This window comes from Ochlerotatus camptorhynchus, unplaced genomic scaffold (assembly GCF_037179485.1).
Source record: "Ochlerotatus camptorhynchus isolate MF236.1 unplaced genomic scaffold, CSIRO-AGI_Acam_v1.1 ptg000328l, whole genome shotgun sequence".
NCBI lineage: Eukaryota > Metazoa > Arthropoda > Insecta > Diptera > Culicidae > Ochlerotatus > Ochlerotatus camptorhynchus.
In genome coordinates, this window is record NW_027040816.1 from 1,073,692 (window position 1) to 1,101,436 (window position 27,745).

Below are 27,745 nucleotides of genomic sequence, written 5' to 3' on the forward strand. Positions count from 1 at the left end.
TCTACGGCACGACCGAGTACTGCAGTTCGGAAGTGTTGGGAGGCAACCGCTACTCCTGCCCTGAACTGGAAATGTGGGCTCTCTGTGTAACACTGTACGTTAGACTAATGCAAAATTTGACTTTTTCGCTCCACAGTGCTTAAATGGTTTCAAATCGGGTCCTGATTAGCCTCCCAAAGTTACAACTCATTTGGTTAGCACAAGCCATTTGAAGTTTACATGTAAATTACTATGGAAAATCTCAACTGTTTGTTCATTGCCTTCTAGTCTTTTTTTCATATTGAGCTGCGAAACAGTTCGATAGCCATTCTTAAAGAAAATATTCTCAGTTACAACTTTGCTGAAGATCGTTTCTATGTAAAGCGAGACAGGAAAAAATTATTAATTATTTAAGAGATTGGTAAACTTATGACATGATCAAGCAGCTGCTCTGTAGGCAACACTGTATTTTGCAGCGTGACATAGTAGCCATGATTTTTGCGTCCTATTCAATGCCCCAGAAACACCAATGATGCCTGCTGAGCAGTTGATTGAGCATGATCATTAGACATCAGCGCATTGAACCATTGATAACTTTCGATCCTTGCATTTAATCAAAAAGTGGTCTTGAGCAAAGTTGTAGCTGGGGAAATTTCCTACAAGTAAAGTTGAAAGCTTTTGAAGCAGACCGATATGGTGAATTATTAGATAGACATGAACAAAAATCTTGGTTTTACCATAGTAATTCCCATACAAACTTCAAATGGTTTGTGCCACCTCAGTTTCTCACCAAATGGGTTCAAATTTTGAGAGGTTAGTCAGGATTCGACTTGGAATCGTTTAAGTAGTCCAAACGATTGTTTAGCCTTTCAGCTTCAATCTGATTATATTTGAACGATCGAGCAATCCAGTAATGCTACATTTTTCTTCAAATAAAGCATACGCACTACAAAATGGGGTTGATTTCGAGTTGCCGATAATAGAACAGCTGGTTAACACGCAGTTCTAATGGGAAGGTTGCCGAAGAAAAAGAGGCTGCCGACAATAGTCACACTCACCTGAGAAGTTTGGAGCCTTGTAAAAACGCTTTCAAAGCGTTTTGAAAAATTCTGTCGATTGGAATGGATAGAGAAGCAAGCAGCAGATGAATGTAAACAAACAGACACATCGTATATGTGCGTGACGCTGAGAAAATGCTAGTAGAAGTGCAGACGCTGCTTAGATTGACGAGAATACGTAAATTCCCCTATTGTGGAGCGAAAATTTTAAATTTTGCATCGCTCTACTGTACGTGTTGTCGTTCTTCGAGAACCCATTCATGGACGTTGAGCAAATCCGTTGACAAGAATCTCAAAACTCGGATCATCATCCAGGAGCTACTGAAGGCGGAAAGGATGACGCAGGAAATCAATTCGTCACAGTTCGATTTTCCCAAAAATCATCCCCTGCTAACCGTACGAAATCAATCCGTAGAAATGCTCCAGCCAGACGGGACTGTCCAAGTCTTTGACTTTAAATGATCTTTATTTATTTTATTTGTTGGTTTACATGTACGGATTATGAAGTGACACAGGTGCGTCTTTTCAACTTAAATACATTTGAATACAGTTCCTAGTCCTATCAGGCCTGTTTTAGAGTATGACCACTAGACTGATGCAAAATTTGAAATTTTCGCTCCACAATGTTCAAACGGTTTTAAATCGGGTCCTGATTAGCCTCCGAAAGTTTAAACTCATTTGATAAGAAACTGATTTGGCACAAACCATTCGAAGTTTATATGGAAATTACTATGGGAAAACCAAACTTTTTGTTCATTGTCTTCTAGCCTTTTTCCATATTGTACTGTAAAATGTTCTATTGCTATTCTTATGAGAATTTTTTTCAGCTACAACTTTGCAGAAAATCGTTTTTCAGCCAAACGCCAAATTAAATAGTTATTAGTTGTTTAATAGATGGATAATCTTATGGCAAGATTAAGCAACTGAATTGTGAGCAACACTGGATTCTGCAGTGTTACATAGTAGCCATGATTTTTGTCCTCTATTCTACGCGCCATAAACACCAATGTTGCCTGCTGAACAGTTGATTGAGCATAATCATAAGACACCAGTGACTTGAATCATTAATAATTTGTGTTCCTTACATTTGATCGAAAAGTGGTCTTGAACAAAGTTGTAGCTGAGAAAATTATTAACAAGCACAGCTATAATTTTCTAAAGTAGAGTGAACTGGTGAATTTTGAGATAGATATGAACTGAAATTATGGTTTCCCCATAGTAATTTTCATATAAACTTCAAATGGTTTGTGCCAAGTCAGGTTCTTACGAAAGGAGTTCAAATTTTGGGAGGATAATCAGAACACAATTTGGAACCGTTTGAACACTGTGGAGCGAAAATTTCAAAATTTGCATCAGTCTAATGACCACCTTGGTGGGATTGGCTTGGACTGTCCACGTCGCCGCACAGCCTTTCGATGTTGGATGATGTCGATGGTGAAGTTGAGGATGAGCATGTCCAATGTTGAATAAGCCAGTAAATTTATTGAAAAAATATTTACTGCTATTTAATAAATATATTTTTGGATTCATTTTCAATGATTTTTCTTCGGGGACTGAGGTTAAAATGTCTAGTTGCGGAGCAGCAGTGATTCTATTTTAATCAATCCTGAACTAGTCCAGCTTGAGCGTTAAATGCTTCCTGGTGATTCGGCCGCTTGGTGGTTCTGTTGGTGTGCCGGATAGCGCATCTATGTCTGGAACTCTACATTGTTGCGGATACCAGTGTCAACAATCAAATTTTGACACATCCTGGCAGTGGTGCCAGTTACTTTAGAGATCACCAAAAATATGTACCATGGGTGTCAAACAGTGCCAATGAGTGAGCCATGGTGTGCCCTACTGTGTTTTTGGCACACTGTGCTGAGTGACCATTGCTTATCGCATATTAGCTTAATGTGTGCTCTTAACTTAGTGTTCTGGATGCACTTCTACAGTTATTAATTGAGAGCTTTCGATGCCTGATATCATTTTTCCATTAGTATAATTGTGTGGCAAATACAATCATATAGAGTATGCTCAGGGAAGCCGAGAAATTTATCAACCCGAAAAATTCCTAGACCGGACCGGGAATCGAACTAAGCCACCTTCCAGCATGGTCTTGCTTTGTAGCAGCGCAGCGCCTTTACCGACTAAACTAAGGGAGGCCCTTTGGTTTTGTTGTATTTTATGTTCATAGCAAATATGTTTTCGAATAATGTTCCATTTATTTCTAGAAGCAAGGATGTTTTTGTGACGGATGATTGTGTTTTGTGAATGGTAGATATGTTTCATTTTCATTTGTTTTTAATGCGTAGGTTTCTTAGAGTGTAAAGTGTTTGCAAAATGTCAGTCTTCTTATTTGAAAATTTATAATTTTGTTGGAGTACCGTTTGTCGTTAATACAATGTAATACACAAGCATGTTAACCGCAATGACTAAATTAATGTATATTGTTTAAGTATTTACCTCAGCCACTCATATCATTGCGAATGTAAAGCACGGGACACGTTACGAACCCTTCCGCCCATTTCATAAACTCACCTTTGTTTTGAATCATCAAAGTAAACATATTAACCAAATACACATTGCCGTTTCCCTGTCCCCAGATAATCGTCATCATACTTTTAGATTTAAACGAAAATGATAAAATGTTACAGTGGCCCACAATCGCTACGCATCTATCTTACTGTTCATTGTCACGCCGCATTCCTAGAAACACACATCTGTAATCTGATGCTTGCAATAACAAGTTACACACGCACTTTAGTCATACATAATCGGACTTGTTTTTTGCAAAGTTGCATAGAGGTTACCAAAAAACAAGAATCTCACTAGTATAAAAACCTTACGTAAAATATAATTACAGCTCTAGACACAGAAACAAAAAGAAAAAAAAAAGATGAAACGAATGAAGCTCCTACACGTGTGGTGGTGTTGGTGTGGGATTGCGAGTGTATCGTGGAATCCATTCCAAATTACGTGTGCGGGTGGTGATGGGAAAAAAAGTACCAACTAGGCGGTGAGTTAGGAGGCATGGTTAATTTGTTTGATTTTGGGTTTATTTATCGAAGGACGCAGCAATCGAAGCCGAGTGTAATGTAATACAACTTTTTTTTTTACGTTGGAGAATAGGAGAATAAAGGTTTTGTTATTAGCAGTTTGCTCATACACAGACACACCCACACGCATGCTCTCGCCCGCACAACAAGTGCCAACTGCTTCCACACGGCAAAGGCCTACTTGGGGCTCGCAGCTTTTTCCATGGAATTTAATGCGTGGAAGCAGCAGCCACATTGGATCAAGGTGGCAACGATCCGGCGATGAGAGCGGGATGCATGTGCGCGTGTGTTTTTGTTTATTTTTTTTTAATTTTTTTTTTTAAATTTCAGAGTCATTTGTTTGGGTGTGAGTGAGTGTGTATGTATGATGGAGGGAGGAATTACGTGATATTAATTTTGTTTCGCCATCTCATAATAGGTATGAATTTCAATTTGTTTTTTTTTTCGGGTTCGGTTTTTGCCTTGCCCTGCTGGGCCATACAAAATGGATTTAAAAGACTTCTTTTTGCGACTTGTATGCATTGGAAATTGCCTTTACGTTGCCCTTGGTTGTTTAGAGAAGTAGTAATTAAATGGAAAAAAAATCGTAGAAAAAAGTTTTAAACGTGTGAGAAATGAAACGGATAAAAACCAAAAAAACAAGACTAGAAGGAAGGACACTTTAAGAATTTGAATTTTTGGCAGCTAGGGATCAAACGGGGAATGGGTGGGTTATTATTTGGGGTTCAACGGGGTTTACTTTTCTTACTGGTAGTAGTAAGCAAAACATAAAACAGAAACTATTCAGCGTTTTGAGGTAAAATAATCAAACGATCTGCACCCGGGTGATGGGCAGAGGTAGAAGTACTTTGAAGCTTTGATTTTTTTTCGATGGAATTGGAATTGAATGCGTTTTTATTTGCAGCGACACATATTAGGTCCAACGCATAGATTGATTGCAAGGAATCGAAAGCGTATGCTGGTTTTGGTACAGGCAGGCGTCAGAAGTAGCACAGCTATAAAAGAGCGTACCAAAATCAGTCATGTTTTTTTGTTCAATAAAAAAATACGGCTCCAGCTAGGGTCCATAACTAAGGTGTGACAAAAAGAGCAATCAAGCTAGAATCAAGATCAAAAACGTGTGGGGTGTGTTTATATTTTTATTTAGATTATTTGTGTGTACGTGTACTCAAACTCAAACCACATGAAAGCTCAGGTCGATTGTAGGAAAACAAAAGTAAAATAATTTCATAGCCTATTTCGATTGGTTTCTAATCGAACAGCGAGCTAAACTTTGGATTGGGACTTCTCTGCCGGTACTTTTGGCAACACTGGCTGGGCTCACTTAGCTCACTGCTCGGAACTGTCACTTCGGATGCCTAGCAACAAACGGCACAAGCGGGGTTCTGATGTTTGGGACTCAATCTAGGTTTAAGGCATTCCATGGGCAAACATTGAATGTTGTGGCATTTTCGGTTTCCATCGTTCGATTGCACCATGTGTATTTACAAATGGACGACACAACACGTAATGAAAAAACAAAACAAAGGGCAATAGAACCCGGCACAAGCATTGCTTTTCTCGGTACTGGTTTTTTTTTGGTTTACAATTATGAATGCAACAAGTAAATGCTCTCACTAAGCTTTATAGGAAGCGGAAGCAGTATAGCTGCAAAAAAGTCATACCAAACAATGTTGGAGAAGGAGGAAACAAAGCTCAGAAAAGAAACTGCTTTTACTTTTATTATTATAAAAAAAGGAAACGTCCAACAAACGTTACTATGCATTAGGGGTGTTATGCTCATCGTACATTCGTTTCTCCTTCGGTAATGGTTTAATACAGTTTGGTGTTCGGTAGACAGCGCAAAAAAGTGTATAATACTATCGAAAAAAAAAAACATAATTGAAAACTTTCAAAACAAAACAACGAACCAAACCTAAGGAAATTAACAGAATGATTTGGAATTATTTTACACATGTTCAAATCAAGGAGGTAGGAAATGGTTTTGTGGATTACTGTTCAATTGCTTAAGGTTAAACTTCCTTTTCCTCTGCTATAATGATTATTATTTTTTGTATGTTACAGAAAATGCCGACGTTTGTCTTTTTTTTTTTCGTTTACGGGATAGTGGAAAAGAAACAAATTACGGAAAAAAGGGTGGCTCAAGGTTGTAAGTTCGAATATAAAGGATAATACCTCATCTTTGTCCAAGCCAAGCTGTAAAATATATATATAGAAACCGGCGTCATTTAGTAGACTTAAGGTAGTAGGTAAGAGTAGAGTTAGAATAGTGGGAGGGTTTTTGATTTAAGATTCACGGTAGTGGTGTTGTATGAAAGCAAAAAAGTACGAAACGAAATAATTAGACTGTTTTCTGGTTCGCTTTTCTCGGTGGTGAGCTTGATAAAATGGTACGCGTTTCTCGTGAGAAAACTAAACTGAAGCTGCGTTCTATTTGGTGAATTTTCACTTACATTTGGACCCTTATTCCATACAGACAAGGAATCAGTTTTGACAAACACCTTCTCGAAAATCGGCCGGTCAACATCAGAGGGATTTATTTTCGAAGTGTCAAATTTGAGTGAACATTCACCAAATTGATCACAGCCTGAACAACAAGGCGGGGAAGGTTCGAAATACTTCTATTCTCAGTAGGCTTGCATAAAGCTTCTTTTCTGTTCAAACATTTGCTATTTTTCTTCTCGTTTCGAGCATCGGGCGAGCGTGAGGATAGTAAGAAGGGAAAGAGCAATGACAGGGGCACCGATGGATTTGAGCTCATGCACTGATGAAAATTTGACAGTAAGCACTTCATGTTCATTATTCATGAACATTTAGTGTTCATGCGTAGTAAACATTGTCCAGCTCTCCTGTCAAACTTTCGTTAGTGCATGATCTAAAATTCAACACTTACTCGAGAAAAGTAGCACGACCAGCGGACACTGTTTACTAATCATGAACACTAAATGTTCATGAATAATGAATAATAAGCATTTCGTGTTCATGATTAATAAACATTGCCCGCAGCGTGTGTCACTTTTTATCGATTGTGTGAACTCAAACCCATCCGAGCACTCGTCCTTACATACAGACAGTATTGTGAGCGAAGGATAGTGAAAGGGAATTGAGTTGTCAAAGTTTAGATAGAGGAAGGGGGGGGAGACGGTTGTGGCACGCGCGTACAAATGTCAACATCCAAAACCGAAAGGAAAGGAGCAAATCTTCTCGCTGTTCGAGATATCAAGCAATAGGATACAGGAGAAAAGTTTCAAGCGAACCGAATTCATTCGTTAGGCGGTTTTACGGTTTTGCCGAGGGGAAAGGGGGGTCTGTTTTTGTGGTTTTATCAGCTCTATGACTTTTGTCGGCCCAAGGGAGCGATGGTTTCAACTGTGGAAGTTATATTTATTTTCACTGGTGACAATTTGGCTAAACAGAAAGCAAACAAGAACATGAATAACAAGAAGAAGGGAAACTATAATGAAAATCCTAACGATTCTGTACTTGAGTGTTTCGTTGTCGTTGCTTTTAAACCTACTGACCCCAACGGGAGTGAAAGTGGATTGTTGTTTTATTTTTTTTGGGATGCGATAGTTTTCGGAAAGTCAATCTGAAAGATTCAGAGAGAGAAGCACTAGGATAAATGCTATCGATATAAATTGCTAAAACGAGCTTGCAGTGGCTCTATTGTTCATGCTTGGTAGAAATTTAGATTTGAACTAGGAGAAGTTTGCATAAGTTTGTTTTTTTTTGTTGGACAAGCGTTAACCCACAGACAAACATAAGTAACGATTTGAATAAGTTTTTCTTGAAAACAGTGTACCTCAAAATATAGGACCTCAGTAACGACATCTCTCGAGCTTTTTGCGGAAAAATCGACAGTGAGCATGCATAAGGGCGTAAACACGATGATCGATTCTCTTCGTCGATTTTCTAGCTCACTAAGTCGCAAACAATGTCAAAGTGAACCGATGCCAGGTGATTATTTCGTGGAAATGATATTATTTAAATCAGTCGTTAAATCCGTGAACGATGATCCAGAATGAAGCATTACGTCTGTTTGTCTGTGGTTTACCTATTCTAAGTTTGTTTAATACTGATTAAAATGCAACTTTTAAGTAGAAATATCCGATACAATTTTCAGCAATAGTTTTTTTCATCAATTGCAATTTCCATTACCAAAGCTTAATACATTCCAACGAATAGTGTTTTGTGAATTAATTTCTGAACAGTTTTATTATTTTTTTGTTTATCTGAAGGTAATCAACAGATCAAGTTACTAGATAACGAAAAACATGTTGGGAGAAACTTATCTCCTTTTTTATAGTCAACTCTCCATATCTCGATATGTGACCGTTTTTCTTTCTATATCGATGGTTTTCTCGGTCTTTTAACGGGTCTAGTAGGCTAATCTAATTCTATGTATCGATATCTCTTTATCATGCTTCAATATTGATATATGGAGGGTTGACTGTATAATTATACTAAATCAATGAGTTGTCTATCAGTGTGTCGAGCGATATGTTTGAATACCTTATGGTCTTGATCATTAAGAGTAGTATAACTCTTAGACAACACAAAAATAAATGCATTGAATATGCATCTTCTAAAGGCATTCAACATCATTTGAACCGCTTGTTTAATTAGATAAAATAAAAAGATCTCAAGCCTTTTGCCGAAACTGACAATTTTCTCTTTGATACCGAACATTTAAAAGACCATTTATCGATTACCACTGACAACCGAATGAGTTATGGGGCTCTGCTACTTTGCATGATTTTGCTTTTAGCATTTCAGAGTAGGGTGGAGCACTGCCTCGGCATATGCGTCAAAAACAATGATGACATCCAGCATTCATGCATAACATTGCTCACGAGTTAAATTACGAATGCTGTATAAAAAATGTACAGCACTGTCGGAAGAAGTCGAAGCGAAATGAGGTATGCCCAAATGGTGTCGCACCCTACAGCATTTGATTGTTTTCCAGAAATGAAAATTGAATCATGTTTCTTTTGATATTTAATTTCAATTTTCAAAATATTCTCGAAATCCGGATATTTAGCCCATAAATCCGAACACTTTTAAAAGTTTATTATCACTGCCTACTATCAAAGACTACAACTCAAGAAGACTGGCAACTGTTCTCTTCTCCAATACAAATGTCAAACGTCACTGATAACAGCGCCTCTGTCCATCAAAGGTGGAACTTTGAAGCACAAGTGTTAGTGAGACTGCTCATAAACAGTGACTGTGTGTGTGACCTAATGTCACCGAAACGAATAATCAAAACACGGTACTCGTTGTTGTTTTTGTTTTGCTTTACAATATTTCACGGCAATTTGTATCCTAATCATAGCAAGCCGGTGGTTTTCCAACTCCAAACCGAAAAACTTGTCATGGTGGATCAAGTAGAGGATTGAAATTCGGAAAGAAACCTAGTGAAAGTAACTTTTACTTGTGAACGAGGAACCGAAATATTGTTTATTTTGCCTGTTGGAAGCAATCAATCAAAAGGAATTGACAGCTTCCACCACCATTGAGTGAACTACCGTCATACGGAAGCTGCTGAAAATTCAAGGATTCTAAAAGATCACGATCCAACGGAAGGCGTAGCAGGATCTAATGTTGGAGGAAATGAAAATGAAAGGTTCAAGGACTACAATTTCAAACGGTACGTATTTATAAAGAATATATATCCATTTTAGATGTTGTCAGAACATGAAATCACCGGATAGTGATCCTCTGTATGCTTTAACAATTTGTGGAATCGACCAACCCCTTCCAGAGAATGATAACAACAGTGTCGGATTGGCCAATGACATTCAAATGGACAGCGAGTACTGTGCCAACTTGCCGAGCGTCACAACTTAACCCCCTCTCATTCTATGGCCAAGTTCCAAAGCCGTGCGGAACGGGCATGCATTTTACTAATGCACCATTCGAATGCCCATATATGCATTACTAAAGGGCTTTGGAAAAGTGGAAGATAATTCTGAGATAGAAAATTAATGATCGAGGAAGGTCCCACCATCATTGTGAATGGCATCATTGCCATAGTTTTAATTTTTTTAAACAAATTTAATTACGCATCTGTTCAATTTCAGCTGGAATTTTACTCGTTAAAGCAAAGAAAGAAACCTTGATTTGTTTTCCGTCGATCTTGTTTTCCGTGCTGGGCACCAATGCTACCGACGCCAGGGAGGCAGCCCCCACACCTGGACCCTACCTATCGACCCATCTACTCATGGACCGGGGACCAACGGCTTTACTTCCCTTCCGAAAGAAGGCGTGATCAGAGATGTTATGCCTCAGAACACCTCGGCGGCGCCGACTGGGATTGAACCCAGGCCTGCTGGGGTGAGAAGTAATCACGCTTACCACTACACCACCGGCGCCACCGAAAAGAAAGAAACGTTTCACTTTTTACGGCAATCATAACAAAACCAATAATTGACAGCTATTTATTTCTACCTATGTGTGTGAATGCACTCGCGAATTAACACACAGCATCATACACAGGTTCCGCTTTTGCTCATAAGAGGCGTTGCCGTTACTGTCTCCTGATTTTTGGCAGAGTTGCCAGTCTTCTTGATTTGTAGTCTTCGCTACTATGCTCAACGTAAACGTGTTTTAGGATCGATCTGGATCACGCATATTAGTTATCTTGCAAAGTAGACGTAATATTTAATTATAATTTAAATTTCTGAGTAAACCGACCGTCCGATATTCGCTGCATTACGATATTTCAGCGTTATGAAGAAAGGATCGATCCTGCAAAGATCGATTCGTTGTACCGGTTAAATCGATGGATCGATTCTAGTGCCGTAAATAAAATCGATCCTCCAAGATCGATCTTTTACTAAAGATAGCCCAATCCTATTTTATCGACCAATGGACGGAATGAACTCACAAAAAAATGACTTTTGAGCGGTGCTGTGTTTACTAAAAATGAACACATGGCGTAATGCTCGCGTAACTTTAGATAAGGGCCTGTCAACTTTTATAAACACCATCGGATTGGGAAAATTGTACCCTTCCCGATAGTGCTTTTGGTTTGGTTTGGAAAATGGCCAAATTGTTTGTAAAAGTTGATAGGCCCTTTTCTAAAGATACGCGAGCATTACGTCGTGTGAACTAGTAATCCTAAATACGGATTATATGGGTTATTCGCGGAAATATAATCAGACGATTTGGCAACGTGATTCGTTTTGTTCACATTAGCTGCCAACACTTGCCACAGAGCAAAATGTTCCAGCTTTGTGCATGACTTTACCGTTGTCTACGGTATGAGTTTGTTTGTTTACGTTATTTGAATTCTTAATGAAATGGTGAACCGCGGTCGTGGATATGCAACGAAGTGCAGAAATGTGAGCTTTTTTCCGGTTTCCGAAAAACACTGGCGAAGTAGACTACCGTCAGATTTTTCCCTAGAGGATTATATGTGTTTGTGCAGTGTATGGTATGGGTGGTATCTATTTACAGTAGTTGTTCGCTAACTTGGCGATCTTTAACTGGGCTGCTTTTTAACTGGGCGTTCGTTAACTGGGCTGTAGCCTAGTTAAAAAGCAGTTATGCGTCAAAAATAGACGTCACATGTAGTTTAAAATTTAGTTGTCATAATTGATGAGGGGCATTCGAATCTCGATTCAAATGGAATATTAAGTGATAATGTAAACAAATTTGAGATTATTTTCATTTCACACTGAACTCAAGACTTAAAAGCGTTATAAGCAAAAGCATTAAACCTTTCTAAAGTAGCGAGATTGAATGCTCTGAAAATAACAATAACATACTTTACACTGTATCAATTCATTGCACATTAAAGCTCATCAAACAATCCATTGAAGCTCCCCTCAGTGCTTTTTGACGTTTGACAAGCCAGTCCAGTTAGCGAGTGGAATTTGCTAACTGGGCTACGATTTTAGCCCAGTTAGCGAACAAGTACCGTACTTAAAACTTAAAGCTTCTTTCAGTACCACTTCACACACGCACTTGTATTTAGCTAAAGAATTAAAATATATTGCTGAAAAAAAACAGGAATCTAGCGTATAGTGTTATTTTGCACTGCACACCAAACTAGACAAATTAGTGTCTCTTGTGTTAACATGCGCATTTTACTGCTATAATATTTTTCAAATTTATTGACGTTTTGTTTGAACTTATTTCACCCCGATTATAATACTGTTCAACCCAATAAGAAATCCTCTGAATAATTTTTTAATCATAATGCTCGTTTGGCTCACATTTTGACAGTTCTCGCTGCTGGATTGGTTCATTATGGCCGCCTCCGCGAATCTCTATGTATAGGATTACTAGTGTAATTCCGTAGCGTACTGTAGCGTGACATCATTAATGTACTCAGTGTTCATCGGATGAACTTTTTTGACAGTTCAGTGGTACTGTTCACAAGCACTTAGAAGTATTTAAAAAAAAATATATGTGGACTCCCTTAATGTCAGCCAATAATCAAGTGGAGCAAGATCTATTGACTGTAGGATGCTCAAGAAACTGGAACGAAGCATCCACGAACCGAGTTAGTTGACGAAGCGTTGTACATCAGATGAAATCTAATTGAGGACCAGAATAACCTAAGTGGCTGCCCATTAGGGTGGCCCAAAATAACGCATTATATGAAAACCCGGGGGGCTTAACCTCGAAATGATAGCTAAGGGTGTTACAAAATACTTTCGTATTACTTAACTCTGCGAAACTTGATTTAGATTTTTGAAAAAAGTCGATTTTGAATAGCTGAACGAATGTTTCTAAAGCATTGGAATTTAGTAAATCCCAACTCTTTTATATTTTTTTACACATTTCTTGGTGACCCTACCATAGGCTAACTAAAAGTAAATTGGTACGCCCCTCGCGTGCCGATAGCACGCCTTTAGTGTTGGGAATCAAAAATAGTGGTTTATTTACAACTTAGGGAACAACTGATCAAGGTCGATCGCGTTCAGGAATAACGTCAAATGGAACTCGAAAGAAGAAAAAATATTGTACGTAAACACCTGGAAACCAAGCTGGCTAAAGTGCTGAAGAGGCCGAAAACAACAGTTTGTCGAGTGCTCAAAACCTACAAGCAAACCCTGAGTATGGAAAGGAATCAGAGGACCTATTAAAAAATTTGGAACCAGGGATTGTCAGCTGCGTAGCAAGGTGTTGAGGTGCGTTAAAGCAAAACCCGGTCTTCGATCCTAGATGTGGCCACAAGGTACAACGCCAACTTTCAAACGGTGCAGAACATCCTTGTCAGGGAAGGATACAAGTCGTACAAAGCCAGTAAACATCCGAAGCGGCACATGAAGCAGAATTCCGTGGCCAAAAAGCATGCAAGGCTCTTGTACGACCGCGTTTTGACGAAACACAAGGGCTGCGCTTTGATCGATGACGAAACATACGTCAAACTCGATTTTAAGCAGCTTCCCGGTCAAAAGTTTTACATCGCGACTGGACATGGGGATGTGCCGGGAAGATTCCAGTTCGTGTTTGCCGACAAGTTCGCGAAGAAGGCCATGATTTGGCAAGCGATTTGCAGTTGTGGCCTGAAAACGGAACCATTCGTCACATCCTCGACGATGACATCCCAAGTTTACATCGAAGAATGCCTGAAAAAGCGTGTATTACTGTTCATCCGCAATCATAGGGGCAAAGTCATCTTTTGGCTCGGTTTGGCCAGCTACCACTACTCCAAGGTGGTTCTGGAGTGGTATGCTGCCAACAAGATAGATTTTTTCCCCAAGCTAATGAATCCTTCGAATTGACCGGAATTTCGACCGATCGAAAAATACTGGGCAATTTCAAAGCAGCAGAAGAACTGCGCTGATTCCGTGTCCGTTTCCACTGTGCGGGCGCTGATGGGCTCCATCAAGAGGAAGGTTCGAGATTTCGTTCGAACTGGAGAAATGTAACCATCTAATGCTGTAACTTTGAAGTTTTAGTGAAAGTACTAGTAAATTTTATTTATAAAATAGCACCAAATCTTTGATTTTATGTCAACCATTAACATGTACAATTTTTGTACACTTTCATGTTATGAATAAAACTAGCAGCAAGTGAACATGAAAAGATGTGGTTTTTTATTTTCGAAATTAGACATCCCAATGCACTTTAAATTATTTGGACTACAAACGAGTCTGTTCAGAATGACTGTCTGAAAAGTACCATTTCAATTTATTCACTGGAATATTTCTTCTAATAATTTATATTTACTGACCGTTTCTGTATGGCGTTGTAAATATATAAAGATTTTAATGGAAATTCGAGAAAACATAACTATTTTTGCTCCAGAAAACCATGAATAACTTTTAAACCAGTGGTGCTCATCCAACGGCCCGCGGGTGAGATTGTGCGGCCCGCTGAATGCTTTCAGCCTGTGGAATGTATGTAACTTTTAGCAACTTAAGGTGCCCTTGGATTTCAGATCAGAGTTCTTTTGAAACTCTTTTTGGAACTCCTTCTTCTTCATCATCAGAATTATTTGCGGAATTCCTTTTAAATTTTTTTAAATTTCTCTCGAATTTTTCATTAAAATCCCGTTATAATGTGTATCACAATTTCAGTAAAATCATCATTTTAGTTACACATATTTTTTAGTTCTGTAGAATTCTCTCCAAAACTTCCATACACTATCCTCAGATGTTGTGAGTTTGAACATCCTTGGAATTTAACTCAAAACTGCTGATAAATAACCACTCCTTGACTCTGTCGAAAATATTAAAACCGCTTTAAGAGTCAGCTAACCATCACTCGATTTGCTTTTGCTTCTTCTTCTTGTATTCCTAAATCATCACACTCTAAATGTATTGGTTGGTAGCGTGCGTCGCCGTGCCAAAACAGTCAATGAATCATAAATATCAACTGGTATGGTGAGCAAAATCTGCCATCTCTTTTATTCTTTTACTTTTCAATACAACAGAAAATGTGACGTCACACATGCACGTGAATAAGAATGTCGTAAACAAAACATTCACACTGGCAGACTACGCTGTATGACATTCTGTTTACACCTCTGAGCGGGAAAGCCAATAACAGGTTACATGCAATGCTGCCATCTCCCCTGTTTGTGTTTAATTCAATCTTTTTTTACCGTTGTAATTGGAACGTTTAAGTTCCAAAAAAGGACCTTTTATTTTTATTATTGGATTAAACTTCGTATTTGCATGTTTAAAAAAACTTATATTCACTGCTAGAGGTAATACATCTGGCAACGCTTGTTCAATGATTCTTGCCGTTCGCTAGCAAAGAAGTGGAGTCAAAGTGATTTTCTTGGTGTTTTGTTTGGTTCACCAAGAGATTTGACTTCCAGTTTTTATAAATTTAGTGTATTCGATTACGTGAAATTGTGAAATGCTACGAAGAACATAAGTAAGTAAATGCAGTTTTGGTGTTTTACCCAGAAAATACACGATGTAAAATCATGAAATATTTGCTTTAAATTTTCGGATGGCTTGTGTATGAATGTATGTGTATACTAATAATGATGATTGAAGGATATTTCAAAAACAAGAAGAATCCCAATTGATTGACTGTGTCTTGAATCTTAAGATTCCTTTGGAATCGAATCTTCTTCAGAATCAGATTCCTTTCGAATTCTTTTCACAATTCTTTTGAAATTAATGTCAGAATTCATACGAAGTTCTTGTTAGCATAACTTTGGAACTATTGCACGAATTTATTTGGAGTTGCGAAGGTTTGGATTTTTTTTTTGGAATTATACTTTGAAAGCTCTTCTCAGAGATTCTGTTTAGATTTGCCTTTACATTACTTCGCATCTTCATTGGAATTGTCTTCTAATTTACCATGTAATTCTACTTTTAAATTGCCCATGTATTTTCTTAAAGCTTTCCTCACAAAGCCTTTCAATTTCTTTTCAGATTTACTGTCTAGTCTCCTAGGAATTCCTTAATAATACTTTCAAGAACTTTTCCCTTGGAGTTCTCTTATAAATAACCTTTGGATTATGCCAATTCTCAGCGAAGTTCGATTTAATCTATTTTCTTGTAAATTCATCCAAGACACATCCCAAGTTTTTCTTTAAGCTCAAGCTTTCTAAAAGAATTTCTTACTTTCCAAACTTAAACCATGGCGATTTTTCGATCGGAAAATTTTCATGATTCTGTAAAGGGTGTCCCACATCAAATTGTATCACGGAAAAAACGCTGTAGAAAATTACCCATTGGGTATTTTCTTTGAACATTTGGGTAGCTGTAGTCAAGCTTGCAAATGCTCATTTTAGCTAAAATTCAATGTTTCGGATTTTTGAAGCTATGAGATATTTAAATGATAATTCTCATTTACAAGATGCAAGAAAAGAAGGTAAAGTGTTTGTAGTACACTTAAAACCTTTCAATTTTGCTTTCAGAGGGTCACAATAGCGATTAGCTGTAAAGATGGGCAACGTGATGAGCGAGCAATCAGCGATCATAAAATCGCTAGTTGTGACCTTCTGAAAGCAAAATTGACAAATTTTATATGTCATACACAAACTTTACCGCCTCTTCTTTCTTCTTACAAACAAAAATTATCATTGTAGTATCCCATAGTTTCATAACTACGAAAACTAGCATTCTAGCTGTAATGAGCAATTACAAGCCTGGCTGTAGCAGAAGAGAAATCATCGAGAGAATCGATCAAAGTCATTTACACCCCTTTCCTTCTAACCCCCTCAATTGACGCAAGATATTGATCTGGCACTGCATTTCACTTCCGACAATGATATTCGTAGTAACCCAAATAGCACCTGTAACATCTATTTATAACAAAGAATGAGAAACATGTTACACAATTATTACATAAAAGTAGCCATGAAATATATGCAGTTACATATCATGTCAACATGAAGTTACCTCATGACTTTCTAAGTAATAGAACACATGGTCCACACAACGGTCATTGGTAACTCTAAAGTCAGCTTGTCACGATGTTGAGGTAAAATGCGACTTATCTGGTCTCAATGATGACATAGTGTAACCTTTTTGTGTCGATCTAATGCTATCAGTTGGTTGAAGTGTAACTGAGTTGCCACACAATAGTGACCGGAAATTTACGAATAATTTGATCTATCAAATTCATGCGCAAAAGTTGTTACGATGACGAATATGCAACTTGGCAACTATTGTATGCCGCAGTACAGTTGCATTTTCGTTCCATACAATGCAATCTCTATGATCTGGATAAATAAAGCTACACTGCCACTCTAAAATGTTTCACCAATCACAATCTAATGGTTTGTTCCTCTTTTTTATCCAAATGGTAAAATATTGAATTAATGATGATGCAATTGTGAATGCTGAGCCTTTAGGACAAATTAATAGAAACAAGTTTTAATTATAATCTCAAGTAAAGTTTCATATCATGAAATTTTGTAACTCAGTTTGAGAGTTACGCACAGAAGATTTTTTTCTTCGAATCATATATGATCAAAAATATGATAATAAATCAATTGAAATATGAGATGGCGCATTTATTTTATGAATATAAATCTCCCAACTTCACCATAAATAAGAAACTGCATTTTTTTTCTCTGATACGTTTTTTCATTACAAATATCTCTTATGATTGTTATAATTGTATGCCATAAAGGTACTCTGTAAAATAATATTCGTCGTCGAAATTAAACTAAAGTTAATCAACGTTACAACTTATTTGTAAGGCTTGTACTCGAAAAAAATGCACAATTTTTATCCGTGTGTAACTTTTTTATCCGTGGGTAAAAATTGATGAAAATCTAGGTATAACTAGTTTGGAGTGAATTGTTTACATATGCAAAATTTCATAACAATAGTTTTTTTTTTTTTTTTCTTATGTTGGGTACATTTTTCCACTGCAACCAGTTATTTGATCTATTGTGGCGGGCCCCGGTTTAATGTATGCCATATCAGGGTGTTGTATCACTATTTGTTTGAGTGATTTCCACTAGCTGACTATAGGCGTTGTCCCAGTAAGGTATTATAGAACGAATGAACTTTATTGCCTTACTGGGAGAAGTCTTCTATACATCTGAGGGCTGCATTAAACCCTTATCGAAAAATGTTTTCCTTTTATGAAAAAGTGCTTCACAGTTACATAGTAAATGTTTCGAGTTTTCACTCTCTAGGTTGCAGAATTGACACTTGTCATCTTCCAATTTGCCTAGCTGTTTTAAATAATATTTACTTGAACAGTGGCCCGTAACTAGGCCGCTAAAAGTACATTGATCTTTTTGGAGAGATTAAGAAGTCTTTGAGTTGCTCCTTTATTAGGTGATATACATCTTTTGGACTGTCGAGCTCCTTTAGTGTTTTTCCAAATGTTATCAATCATCGATTTTTCCCAGTTTTTTAGTTCCATTTTGAGGGTACATTCTAAGGCCCCGCAAAATGGTTCTGGACCTAGGAATGGTTTTGATGATCCCAATCTGGCTAATAAATCTGCCTTTTCATTACCTTCAACCCCACAGTGCCCAGGTATCCAACATAAGTTAACTGTACTAGTTTTAGCCACCTGCTGTAGTAATTGAATGCATTCCCAAACCAGTTTAGAAGAACATGTAACTGACCTCATCAATTCTTTTAGGGCAGCCTGACTGTCAGAGAAAATATATATATATTTGTATGTTTGTAATTACGACGTAAACAAACCGTAGCACATTCAATAATTGCCTGTATTTCTGCTTGAAATACGGTTGGCCACTTACCCATAGATATTGATATGTTGACACCAGGACCCGTTACCCCAGCGCCAATTCTGTTGTTTAATTTGGAGCCATCAGTGTAGAAAATTACCGATCCTGGTTGAATATTAGGTCCCCCTGATTCCCATTCAGTGCGACTAGGTTCAGTGACGTTGAATAGTCTTTCAAAGTATTACTCTCTATTCATCCAGTCTTCATGAGTTAATAATCTAATGGTTAATAATTAATTTTAAATTCCTTCAAAATACTGAGATGACCCCTAAGGTCCCCATCAAAAAACTGTTTTGTTCTTTTTAATCTTAGTGCGTTTCTTTCGGTTTCTAACTGCACAAATATATGTAAGGGAAGAAGATTTAACATTGTATCTAGCGCTTTAAAGGGAGTGCTACGAATTGCTCCTGTGATGTTTCCATTCTTGTAGCAAGTCTTTGCAACTTTTCGAGTTTTTTTTTAGATTATTTAACTTTTGTTTTTGGCCACCAAACTAATGATGCATTTGTTATTCTGGGTCTTATTATAGCCTTATAGATCCAATCGATCATTTCAGGTTTCAGTCCCCATTTATTACCAAATGTTTTTTGCTTATCCATAGGGCATTAGTAGCCTTACTTATTATTTTATTCAAATGTAAGTTCCAATTGAGTTTGCTATCAAGAATTACTCCCAGATACTTAAACTTTTGAGAAAGGACTAATTTAGTATCCTCCAAGTGAAAATCTGGTATTTTTATTTTCCTTTTATGTGTAAATGGTATAATAGTAGTCTTATGAGGGTTTATGGACAACCCCTCATCTTTACACCACGCCATCGTTAAATTAAGAGCATATTGTAACCTATCTCTGATAACGTGTTCATATTTCCCACGAATAATGATTACTATGTCATCGGAAAAACCAATTATTTCAAATCCTTGCGCTTCAAAATGTAATAGTAGTTCGTCGGCTACCAGTGACCACAGCAAAGGTTAAAGAACCCCTCCTTGTGGGCAGCCCTTCACGGTCCTTACCGTGACCGTTGAAATACCATGACTGCATGTTATTTCTCGTTTTTGCAACATTTCAAAAATCCAATCTATGATAGTTTTATCAAAATTTCGTTTTATCATAACGTTCCTCATTGAATAATGAGATGCATTGTCAAATGCTCCTTCAATATATAGAAACGCAGCTAATATAATCTCTTTGGCTTCAAAGGTTTTTTCAATTTTTGTCACTAGTGTATGAAGTGCTCTCATTGTTGATTTTCCGTGTTGGTATGCAAATTACTGTTTATTTAATGGGATCGAACCTAAATACCTACTTTGAAATAAAGGATTTTGGACTCTTTTTATCCTTTATGTGAGCTTTAAGAATAAAAACCACACAAATTTGTCGCCAAAGTTTTGGAATGTGGTTCAACCGCAAACTGGCCCTGAAAATTTCAGTTAAGCATGGAATTAACAATCGGTTCGGTGGTTATTGAGATGTCATCGAAACAAGAAGAAAATTGCCGGAGAATTTTGCGGGCCGTCATGGAAAATCCGACTGCGACCATGAGATGGATCGGAAGACAACAGGGAATCACCCATACAACTGTTTCTCGGGCGGTAAAATCGTTTAAGGAGTCCCAGACGACCGAGCGGCGGACTGGAAGTGGAAGAAAATCGAAGACAGCTGACCCTGTGAAGGTCCGGAAAGTGTTGGAATATTTCAAGCGTAATCCGACCCTTTCGATTCGCGACGCGGCTCTGAAGGCAAAGTGTTCCGCCTGGTTCGTTCAGCAAACCATGAAACGAGCTGGGCTTCGTGTATTCAAGGTCCGGAAGGCACCGAACCGGCGTGTTCAACAAAACACGGCGGCCAAATCCCGCGCAAGGAAGCTGTATCAAGAGTGGTTAACGAAACCGATGTGTGTGGTTATGTTTAACGAAACCTACATCAAGGCAGACGCAAAGCAGATACCGGGGCTGGAGTTCTACGTTGCCAAATCACTGTTTGATGTTCCGGAAGACATAAGGAAGAAGAAAGTGGACAAATTCGCCAAAAAATACATTCTCTGGCAGGCCTTATGCCAATGCGGTAGACTGAGTAAACCGTACATCACAATGGGTACCATCAACAGCGAAATTTACCGCACCGAGTGCCTCCAGAAGCGTATGTTGCCCTTCCTGCGGTCCCACGGAGGCGAGACATTATTTTGGCTGGACCTGGCATCATGCCATTACGCGCGATCGACGTTGGATTGGTACACAGACAATAACGTTGTTTTTGTACCAAAACCCGCCAACCCCTCAAATTCACCAGAGATTCGTCCGGTGGAAAGATTTTTGGCCATAATGAAGGCCAAAGTTCGAAAATCGTCCAAGGAGTTTAAGAACGAGCTTGAGTTGAAGAAAGAATGGATGAAAGTGACCAAAAAGGTCGGCTCCACCATTGCACAAAATGTAATGAGAAGTCTTAAGGGAAAGGTGCGGGCTTTCAGCGATGGAAAGAAAATTGAATAAAGTAATTATGCCGAAACATAATCCATATGTATTAGTTCATTCCCTGAAAGTTTCAAGAAAATCTGACTTAAAATAAATTTTTGGCGAACACTTTTGTCTGGTGCATTTTTTTCGAGTACAGGCCTTATGTAAATACAAGAAGAAAATTGTCGTTTAGCATGAAACCCAAAAAACTTCATGAAGACAAATGCGATGGATTTCAAACTCTTTGAAACTGATTAACAAAGCAGATCAATGCGTGACTCTCTCGTAATGAGCGTAGTTGTTGTGATTATTGTTTTTGGGTTTTCGAAAGCATAATATCATATCATATTAATGAGAAATATTATAGAGCGATTATGGTAAAATTAACCATTGGATTGGTGAAGATTCATGCTAAGATATTTGAATCTCTGTGTGCTAAAATTTCAAGTACATTCAGTACAAATAGCCGCACTTAAAGATGTCTCGAAAACATTGCAACTTAGCGAATTAACTCCAATCACTAAACAAGATCTGAGTATACAATGAATATTCCATGGGTCTATGTACCAGTTTATTCTGCTCTTGTCCAATCGCGATTTGAATTACTTTTTCTATTTCCATAAAAAATACCAAGTGATGCCCGATGCAGAATAACCCGAATAACTTCAGGGACGAACGAAACCTGTAAGAATTTAATTTTCATTCGACTAGTCATGAAAGTGTACTGCCATGCTACTTCATATCTTATGAGTAATTGACATCAGTGTAGTAGTTTAAACCGCTAAGCTAAGATCTAAATTGATAGTCATCATCACTAATTCCTGGGAGAGTCTTCGTGCCTCTAGAAGTAAATTCAAATTTTAGTGAAAGCCTAGATTCTAGTAAAATAAAAGTTTATCATCTCTTGTAACTAATAATACTAAGTATAACGAAATAAACGTAACACAACGCAACATAGATGAAGGTACACGAGTTGAGAACACGGATGAAGAAATGGAGAATATTATATAACTTTATCCCTCGTATACCTCTGCCTTCGATACAGTTCTGTAACTTTTACTCATAGAAAGAGAAGGTGGAGAGTGAGAGAAAGAGAGAGAGAGAGAGACAAACACCAAACGGAAACAGTAAGCTCTAGGAAACCATTCATTCGTTTCTTAATGTATAAATGCATACGTGGGATGTGGAAGGAACTTTCAACATAACGATACACTTTTTCGTGACTTCTTTAAATTTCCTCCATTTTGCAGCACCGTGCTTCTATCGGACTGAATAGCAGCGGCAGCATCACAGGCACTACACAGGCAGCTGTACGAGCACACACACGAAGAGACAATCACTTTCTTTTTCTGTTGTTTTTTGATATATTTCACCTCAAAAGAACTGAAGTCTGGAGTTTTCCTGATGTCGGTTGTGGAACACTCAAGAAGGGTGGTGGGGGTTGGTAAACGCAAAAGTCGAAACAAAGGAAAATTTACTCGGTCAGTAACTGGTAGGTACTGTATTTTTTTTCCGGCGTCCAAGAAACAAGACTGATAAGATGGATGAAACGAATCACAAACAAGAATAATGAGGGAAGGTAAAGTCAAATCGATTCCAGTTAAAACAAACGAAAAGAGATGTAAACGGAACAACGGAAAGTAGTGGAACGGAAAGGAAAAAACCATCACGTGTGGGCACGCATAGAGGCAGATCTGCCTTTTGTTTGCTTTGGAAAAAAAATGCTTTCATATCATATTGTTTTACGATTATCAATCAATTCCTAACATTTTCTTGATCACCAATTGCCTACAAAATGGGAAAAGATTCAATCCTTTTCAAGCAGCTTTCGGTTCGTTGGATGAAAAATGAACATGTTTTTGTTTGGTTTCAATCTCGGTAGGCCTTGGGAATCCGCCAATCAAAACAAAGCAGATTCGCCATGGCTTGCTTGGTGTTTGATTTTTTTTCTTCTCTGAACTTACATCATTGGATGGCAGTAGGTTTAATCGATAAGAAACTGTAAATCTATTTCCCATGACTGTATAAATGCGTCTAAGAGTGGATGTTCTAGGATGTTCCTAATCGAATTGTTGGGTGGGGTATAGATTTTTTTTTATTTGTTCGAAACAGAAAAACAGAAACATATTTACAACTAATAAACAGGACGGACGAACAGAATCGATTTATCATCGGGACAAAGGACTCTAATTGCACTATCAAATTTGGTTGTTTGGTATAATTTCCTTCGGAATCTTTTTTAGTTAGGTAAACTAGGATGAAAAAGCTATCTGAGAAACCTAGGGTTCGGAACTGAAAAAGAGTAGAAACTAGAAAATTAGAACTCTAAATATGATCGTAGTCGTTGAGAAAAATGAACAAAAAAATAGCCTATTTTTTCAATTCATAGTACCGTTAGAGAAGTTAGCATTGGGAAAGCGTTGGAGAAAGGAAGTACTTTACCTCGTCCGTATCACTTCCGACCAGCAGCAGGTCGAACGGGATCGCCGCCACCAGGTCGATCAGAAACCAGCCGCTCAGATAATGCACCGCGATGCGGCCCGGATGCGATACCACCTCATCCTGACCGTTGACGAACGTCGTTCGAAAATTAATTAATATATCTATGACAAATGTTACATCAACTGGTAATGTGGAAGAGAGAAGAAGAAACAGATAAAAAGAGGTGTTTTATTAGTATGGTATATTTTGTTGAGATTATATCGACATAGATTAGTTATCATTGGTTAAATTATATCTTGCAGTGATGATGTACACGACGAATGAGAACGACCCAAATTTGAGCTTAGTTAACTCATGCCACATTAAGTGCAGGAACCTCAGCGGTGAGTAAATTTGCCTCATGTTTTTGCTGGTTTGCCCAGGAAAAACCTCCCGAATATGAGACAAGTAAAGATTGGATTCACTCAGTCTATTGGTACTACTAGCCATAGGCTAAAAATCTCCTTAATAAAGAACTAAATAAAAAAAAAAAAATATTGGTACTACTCCTAGAATGAGTAAAATTTTCGTAAATTTTCCTTATTTTTCGGCAGATTTTTTAGGTTTTCCTAAAAAAAATCATGAGGCAAATTCACTCATCGTTGAGTTCCTGCACTTTTGGCGATTAAGAGTGAACTAAACTCAAATTTGGGACGTTCTCATTCGTCGCGTATACTTTTCATTGTGGATGGGGCCTTAATAGCACTCTACAAGTCGACGAAAAAAAAGTAGGGCGTTTGCTTCCAAGAAACGACCGTACATTTCACCGTACAAAAGGTAGTTTTGATGTAACAGCAAAAGTATAGAAAATATTAAATTCATTTCTTAACTCGTTTTATCAGTGAAAAAGTTCGATAGGTTCTAATTAGGAAGCAAAGGAAAAGGACCGATGGGTTGGAAGCTTGGAAGCCAGTTTAGAACAATGCTGTGGAAATTTGTCCTCGATGTTATTGGAGATAATAGCGGTGCGAAAATGAAATATGTACCTCTTAGGGAAAACACATCAACCACAGAATCTGAGCATACCGGACGGTACCTACGTTTATGCTTCTTGATGCAAATTTTAAGCCCTTTCTAGTAGGAGAATTTGGCAAGATTCTTTTTTAACAAAATTCCATTAATACGAGAGGCGTAAAATTTGCATCCAAAGACATAAAGATAGGTACCTTCTGGCATACTCAGTGCTTGGTATCAGTATTCGGCGACTGTGTTAGGGAAACCATTTTTCCAATCACGGAAACGCCTTGTTTTCTGATGTCAAAATTACGCATTTTCGTGCACAAAACGCACGAAATTTTTGGATTATAAATAATATGCATTTATCTAGCATCCTGGAGAAAACCTTACGAAGTGTTTCTGGTTAATTGACATGGTCATGTGGTATTCGGTCAATGCGAGAATTCTTATGTAGCACTTCAGTACTTAACGCATTTGGCCACAAAAGTTTTGTTTCTGGGGACATTATCAAAGAGCTTTGGCTGGCAGCAAGGCGACCGAACGTTCAATGGAAATCAACTCTTAAATAACAATAATTTATGGTGGTCCATCATCTCTGCATCAATATAATACCACTTTCATGCCGCGACTTTGGTTTCTGAAATTTCACCGCCAATGTTGCCTTAAAAATACATGGTATGGTTGATAAACATATGGGAACTAACATCCGATTGATAACCTTGACAAATGTCCAGAAAATAATCTTCAACAAATTTAAGGTGGTCCTGAAAAGGACCGTTTCGTCGTGATGGTTGAGTAATACTGAGCCCACAGCGACTCACGAAGAGCTACATCCTCCTTCTTCGGTGAATAGACGCTCATGTAAGCTGCAGCTCGCTGCTTGCGGGCCGCCTTTCGTTGTGTACTGGAGAACAATGTTCACCGCCACGCGCCGAAAGCACTGTTGCTGCTGCTGATGACGACCAACCGGACACCCCCACACACGATGATAGAATAAGTACCGTTCAGTGAGACCGGATGGAATTAGATTTTGAAATCTGTGTTAGGGAAAGCGCGTTTGCAGGCAATCGGTGATAATTTTGATTACCATTGCAACAGTTGGACAATTGTGTAATTTTCAACAGTGACCTATTGAAAATTAATAAATTGTTCATTTTAGCAGATTTGTAGAAAAATATCCAATCGATTGGCTTGTTTAGAATTAAAATCCAACCGCTATTGACTGACTTAGATGTGGTCAAAACCTGACCACTTTTCGTAATGCGGTCAATTTTGGTTTTTTGAAATTGCACTCCCAGTTCGTTGCCGAAAGACGTAATCCTAGGTAAAAAAAATAAATGTTGCTACCTATTTTTTCCGTCGCTTAAAATAAACGAGCAAGGTTTGTAAACTTGAATTTGCATAGGATCAATCTATCACTCCCGATAGCTTCATAAAAACAAAATAGCCATTTTCGCTGGGTTTCAAGCAAGTGACTATGCATGTAGCTAGACCTGGTACTATGTAACAGCAGTAGAGCAAGCGACGAATCATTTAATCGGCACGCTCAGCTGTCCTCTTCGGCTGAAATTTGAAGTAAAACCAAATCGGATGAAATCTGGTCCACATAAATTTAATCAACGCTCATTCCTGATGCCATATCCGTGTGAAAGAACATTTAACTGGATTTGTGTCTTCGTAGAAACAGTCACTAAAGTCACTTTTTTCGCCATTCCCACTTGAATTGCAATCGTTATAAAATAAATAAAAATTGTTACAGTGCTACAGTATGCTATGTTCTTAGTTGGAAGTTCATTAAACCAACGAACAAAAAAGTAGGCATAAGAAACCAAGACGATACATCATCAAAGCATACTTTTATTTGCGGTTTCGCACCTTTGAGGAGTCCAGATTCAACTGCAAAATTAAATAATCAGGGTGACCGGGAAATCTGTATAACCGGAAAATACCGGAAATTCGATGTCACCGGGTAAACTCGTGAACTTCGATGCCAAATTGAAAAAAATGTGCTTCTTCCTCTTTTTAAAAAATCTCAAGACTAGATTTACAGGATACAGTTACTTTGAAAAACCATTGAAAGAAATTTTTTCCAGAGCAGTTTTGAACAGGTTTTAGAATAGATTCTAGAGATATGTAATCCAAGGTGCTTCAGACAAAAAGTTCTAGGGAGTTTTGGGATGAACTATACGAGGGTTATGACTAGAGCTTCAAGTCAATTGTGTGAGATCAGTGTTTTTTTAAAGTAGCCCTGTGAACAATTTCTTGGGTACAACTTGGACTAGGAACTGCTTGGAAAGCATTTCCAGATAAAATTAAGGAGAACTCCATGTAAATTTTCAGTAGAACTGTTATTATTTGAATGCTCTTTCTCACTCTATTACTACAATGCCCCAGGTCCCTGGTCTAAAGCCACGGGGACCAGACGGGGTGGGCTATTCATCAGCCTCTTTTGCGGCGATCAGCTCTAGCTAGAGAGACGGAGCTCTCAAGCTCTCAAAAAATTCACTTCGGATCTTATAAATTGGCCTTGATAACATCAAAGGTGTGTTAATCCTATGATTTGTAAATTTCCCGCATCTTGCAGTTCTTTTTTAAAATCATTTTCCTAATATCTTGTTGTAAGAGGTATCGCAAATTAATCGAAGACCATACCCCAATCTATTACTTTAAAATGCAATTGACAACAGAATTTAAAGATTAAAAAAACAAATAATCTGGAATGTATTAAAGCTAAATCCAAAATGTATCATATTTTCACAAAGTGCAAAAGCTTGAAAATAATCGATGAATATTAACAAATCTCCAAAGACAAGACTAAGATATCTTAAAACAAATGGTTAATTCAGGCACTTGTTTTCCTTTCTTTAGTCTGACACCTCTCAAGTTAAAAAGTATTGGAAACTTTCTTATTTGCAAAATTTTAAGATTATTTGTCAGCCTGTCAAAAGTCAAATGATCCAAAATCTCGTCAGGGATCTTGTGAATTGAAGTTCAAGGATTTTATGAATCCCTGGTATCTTGCATAAACAATTCCAATCACTCGATATTTGACTCATCATGTCTTATTCTATTTTTTACCAGTTTAAAACAGTTTATAAGCTTAAAGGTTGACCACAAAAAAAAATGCGAACACATT

General features: G+C 37.8%; 1 protein-coding gene across 5 annotated transcripts in view; it reads right to left on the reverse strand.

Moving 5' to 3' along the window:
• Positions 1-27,745, reverse strand: part of sei (seizure) — a 218,140-nt gene that overhangs the window by 73,307 nt on the left and 117,088 nt on the right. For 4 of the 5 annotated variants that reach the window (XM_065230114.1, XM_065230112.1, XM_065230115.1 and 1 more), the window contains 2 exons: positions 23,614-23,795; positions 6,251-6,271 (listed from right to left, as the gene is read on the reverse strand). In XM_065230114.1, the coding sequence (XP_065086186.1) occupies positions 6,251-6,271; positions 23,614-23,795 (203 nt within the window). The remainder of the gene's footprint in view (positions 1-6,250; positions 6,272-23,613; positions 23,796-27,745) is intronic. The other variant, XM_065230113.1, reaches the window with a different exon arrangement.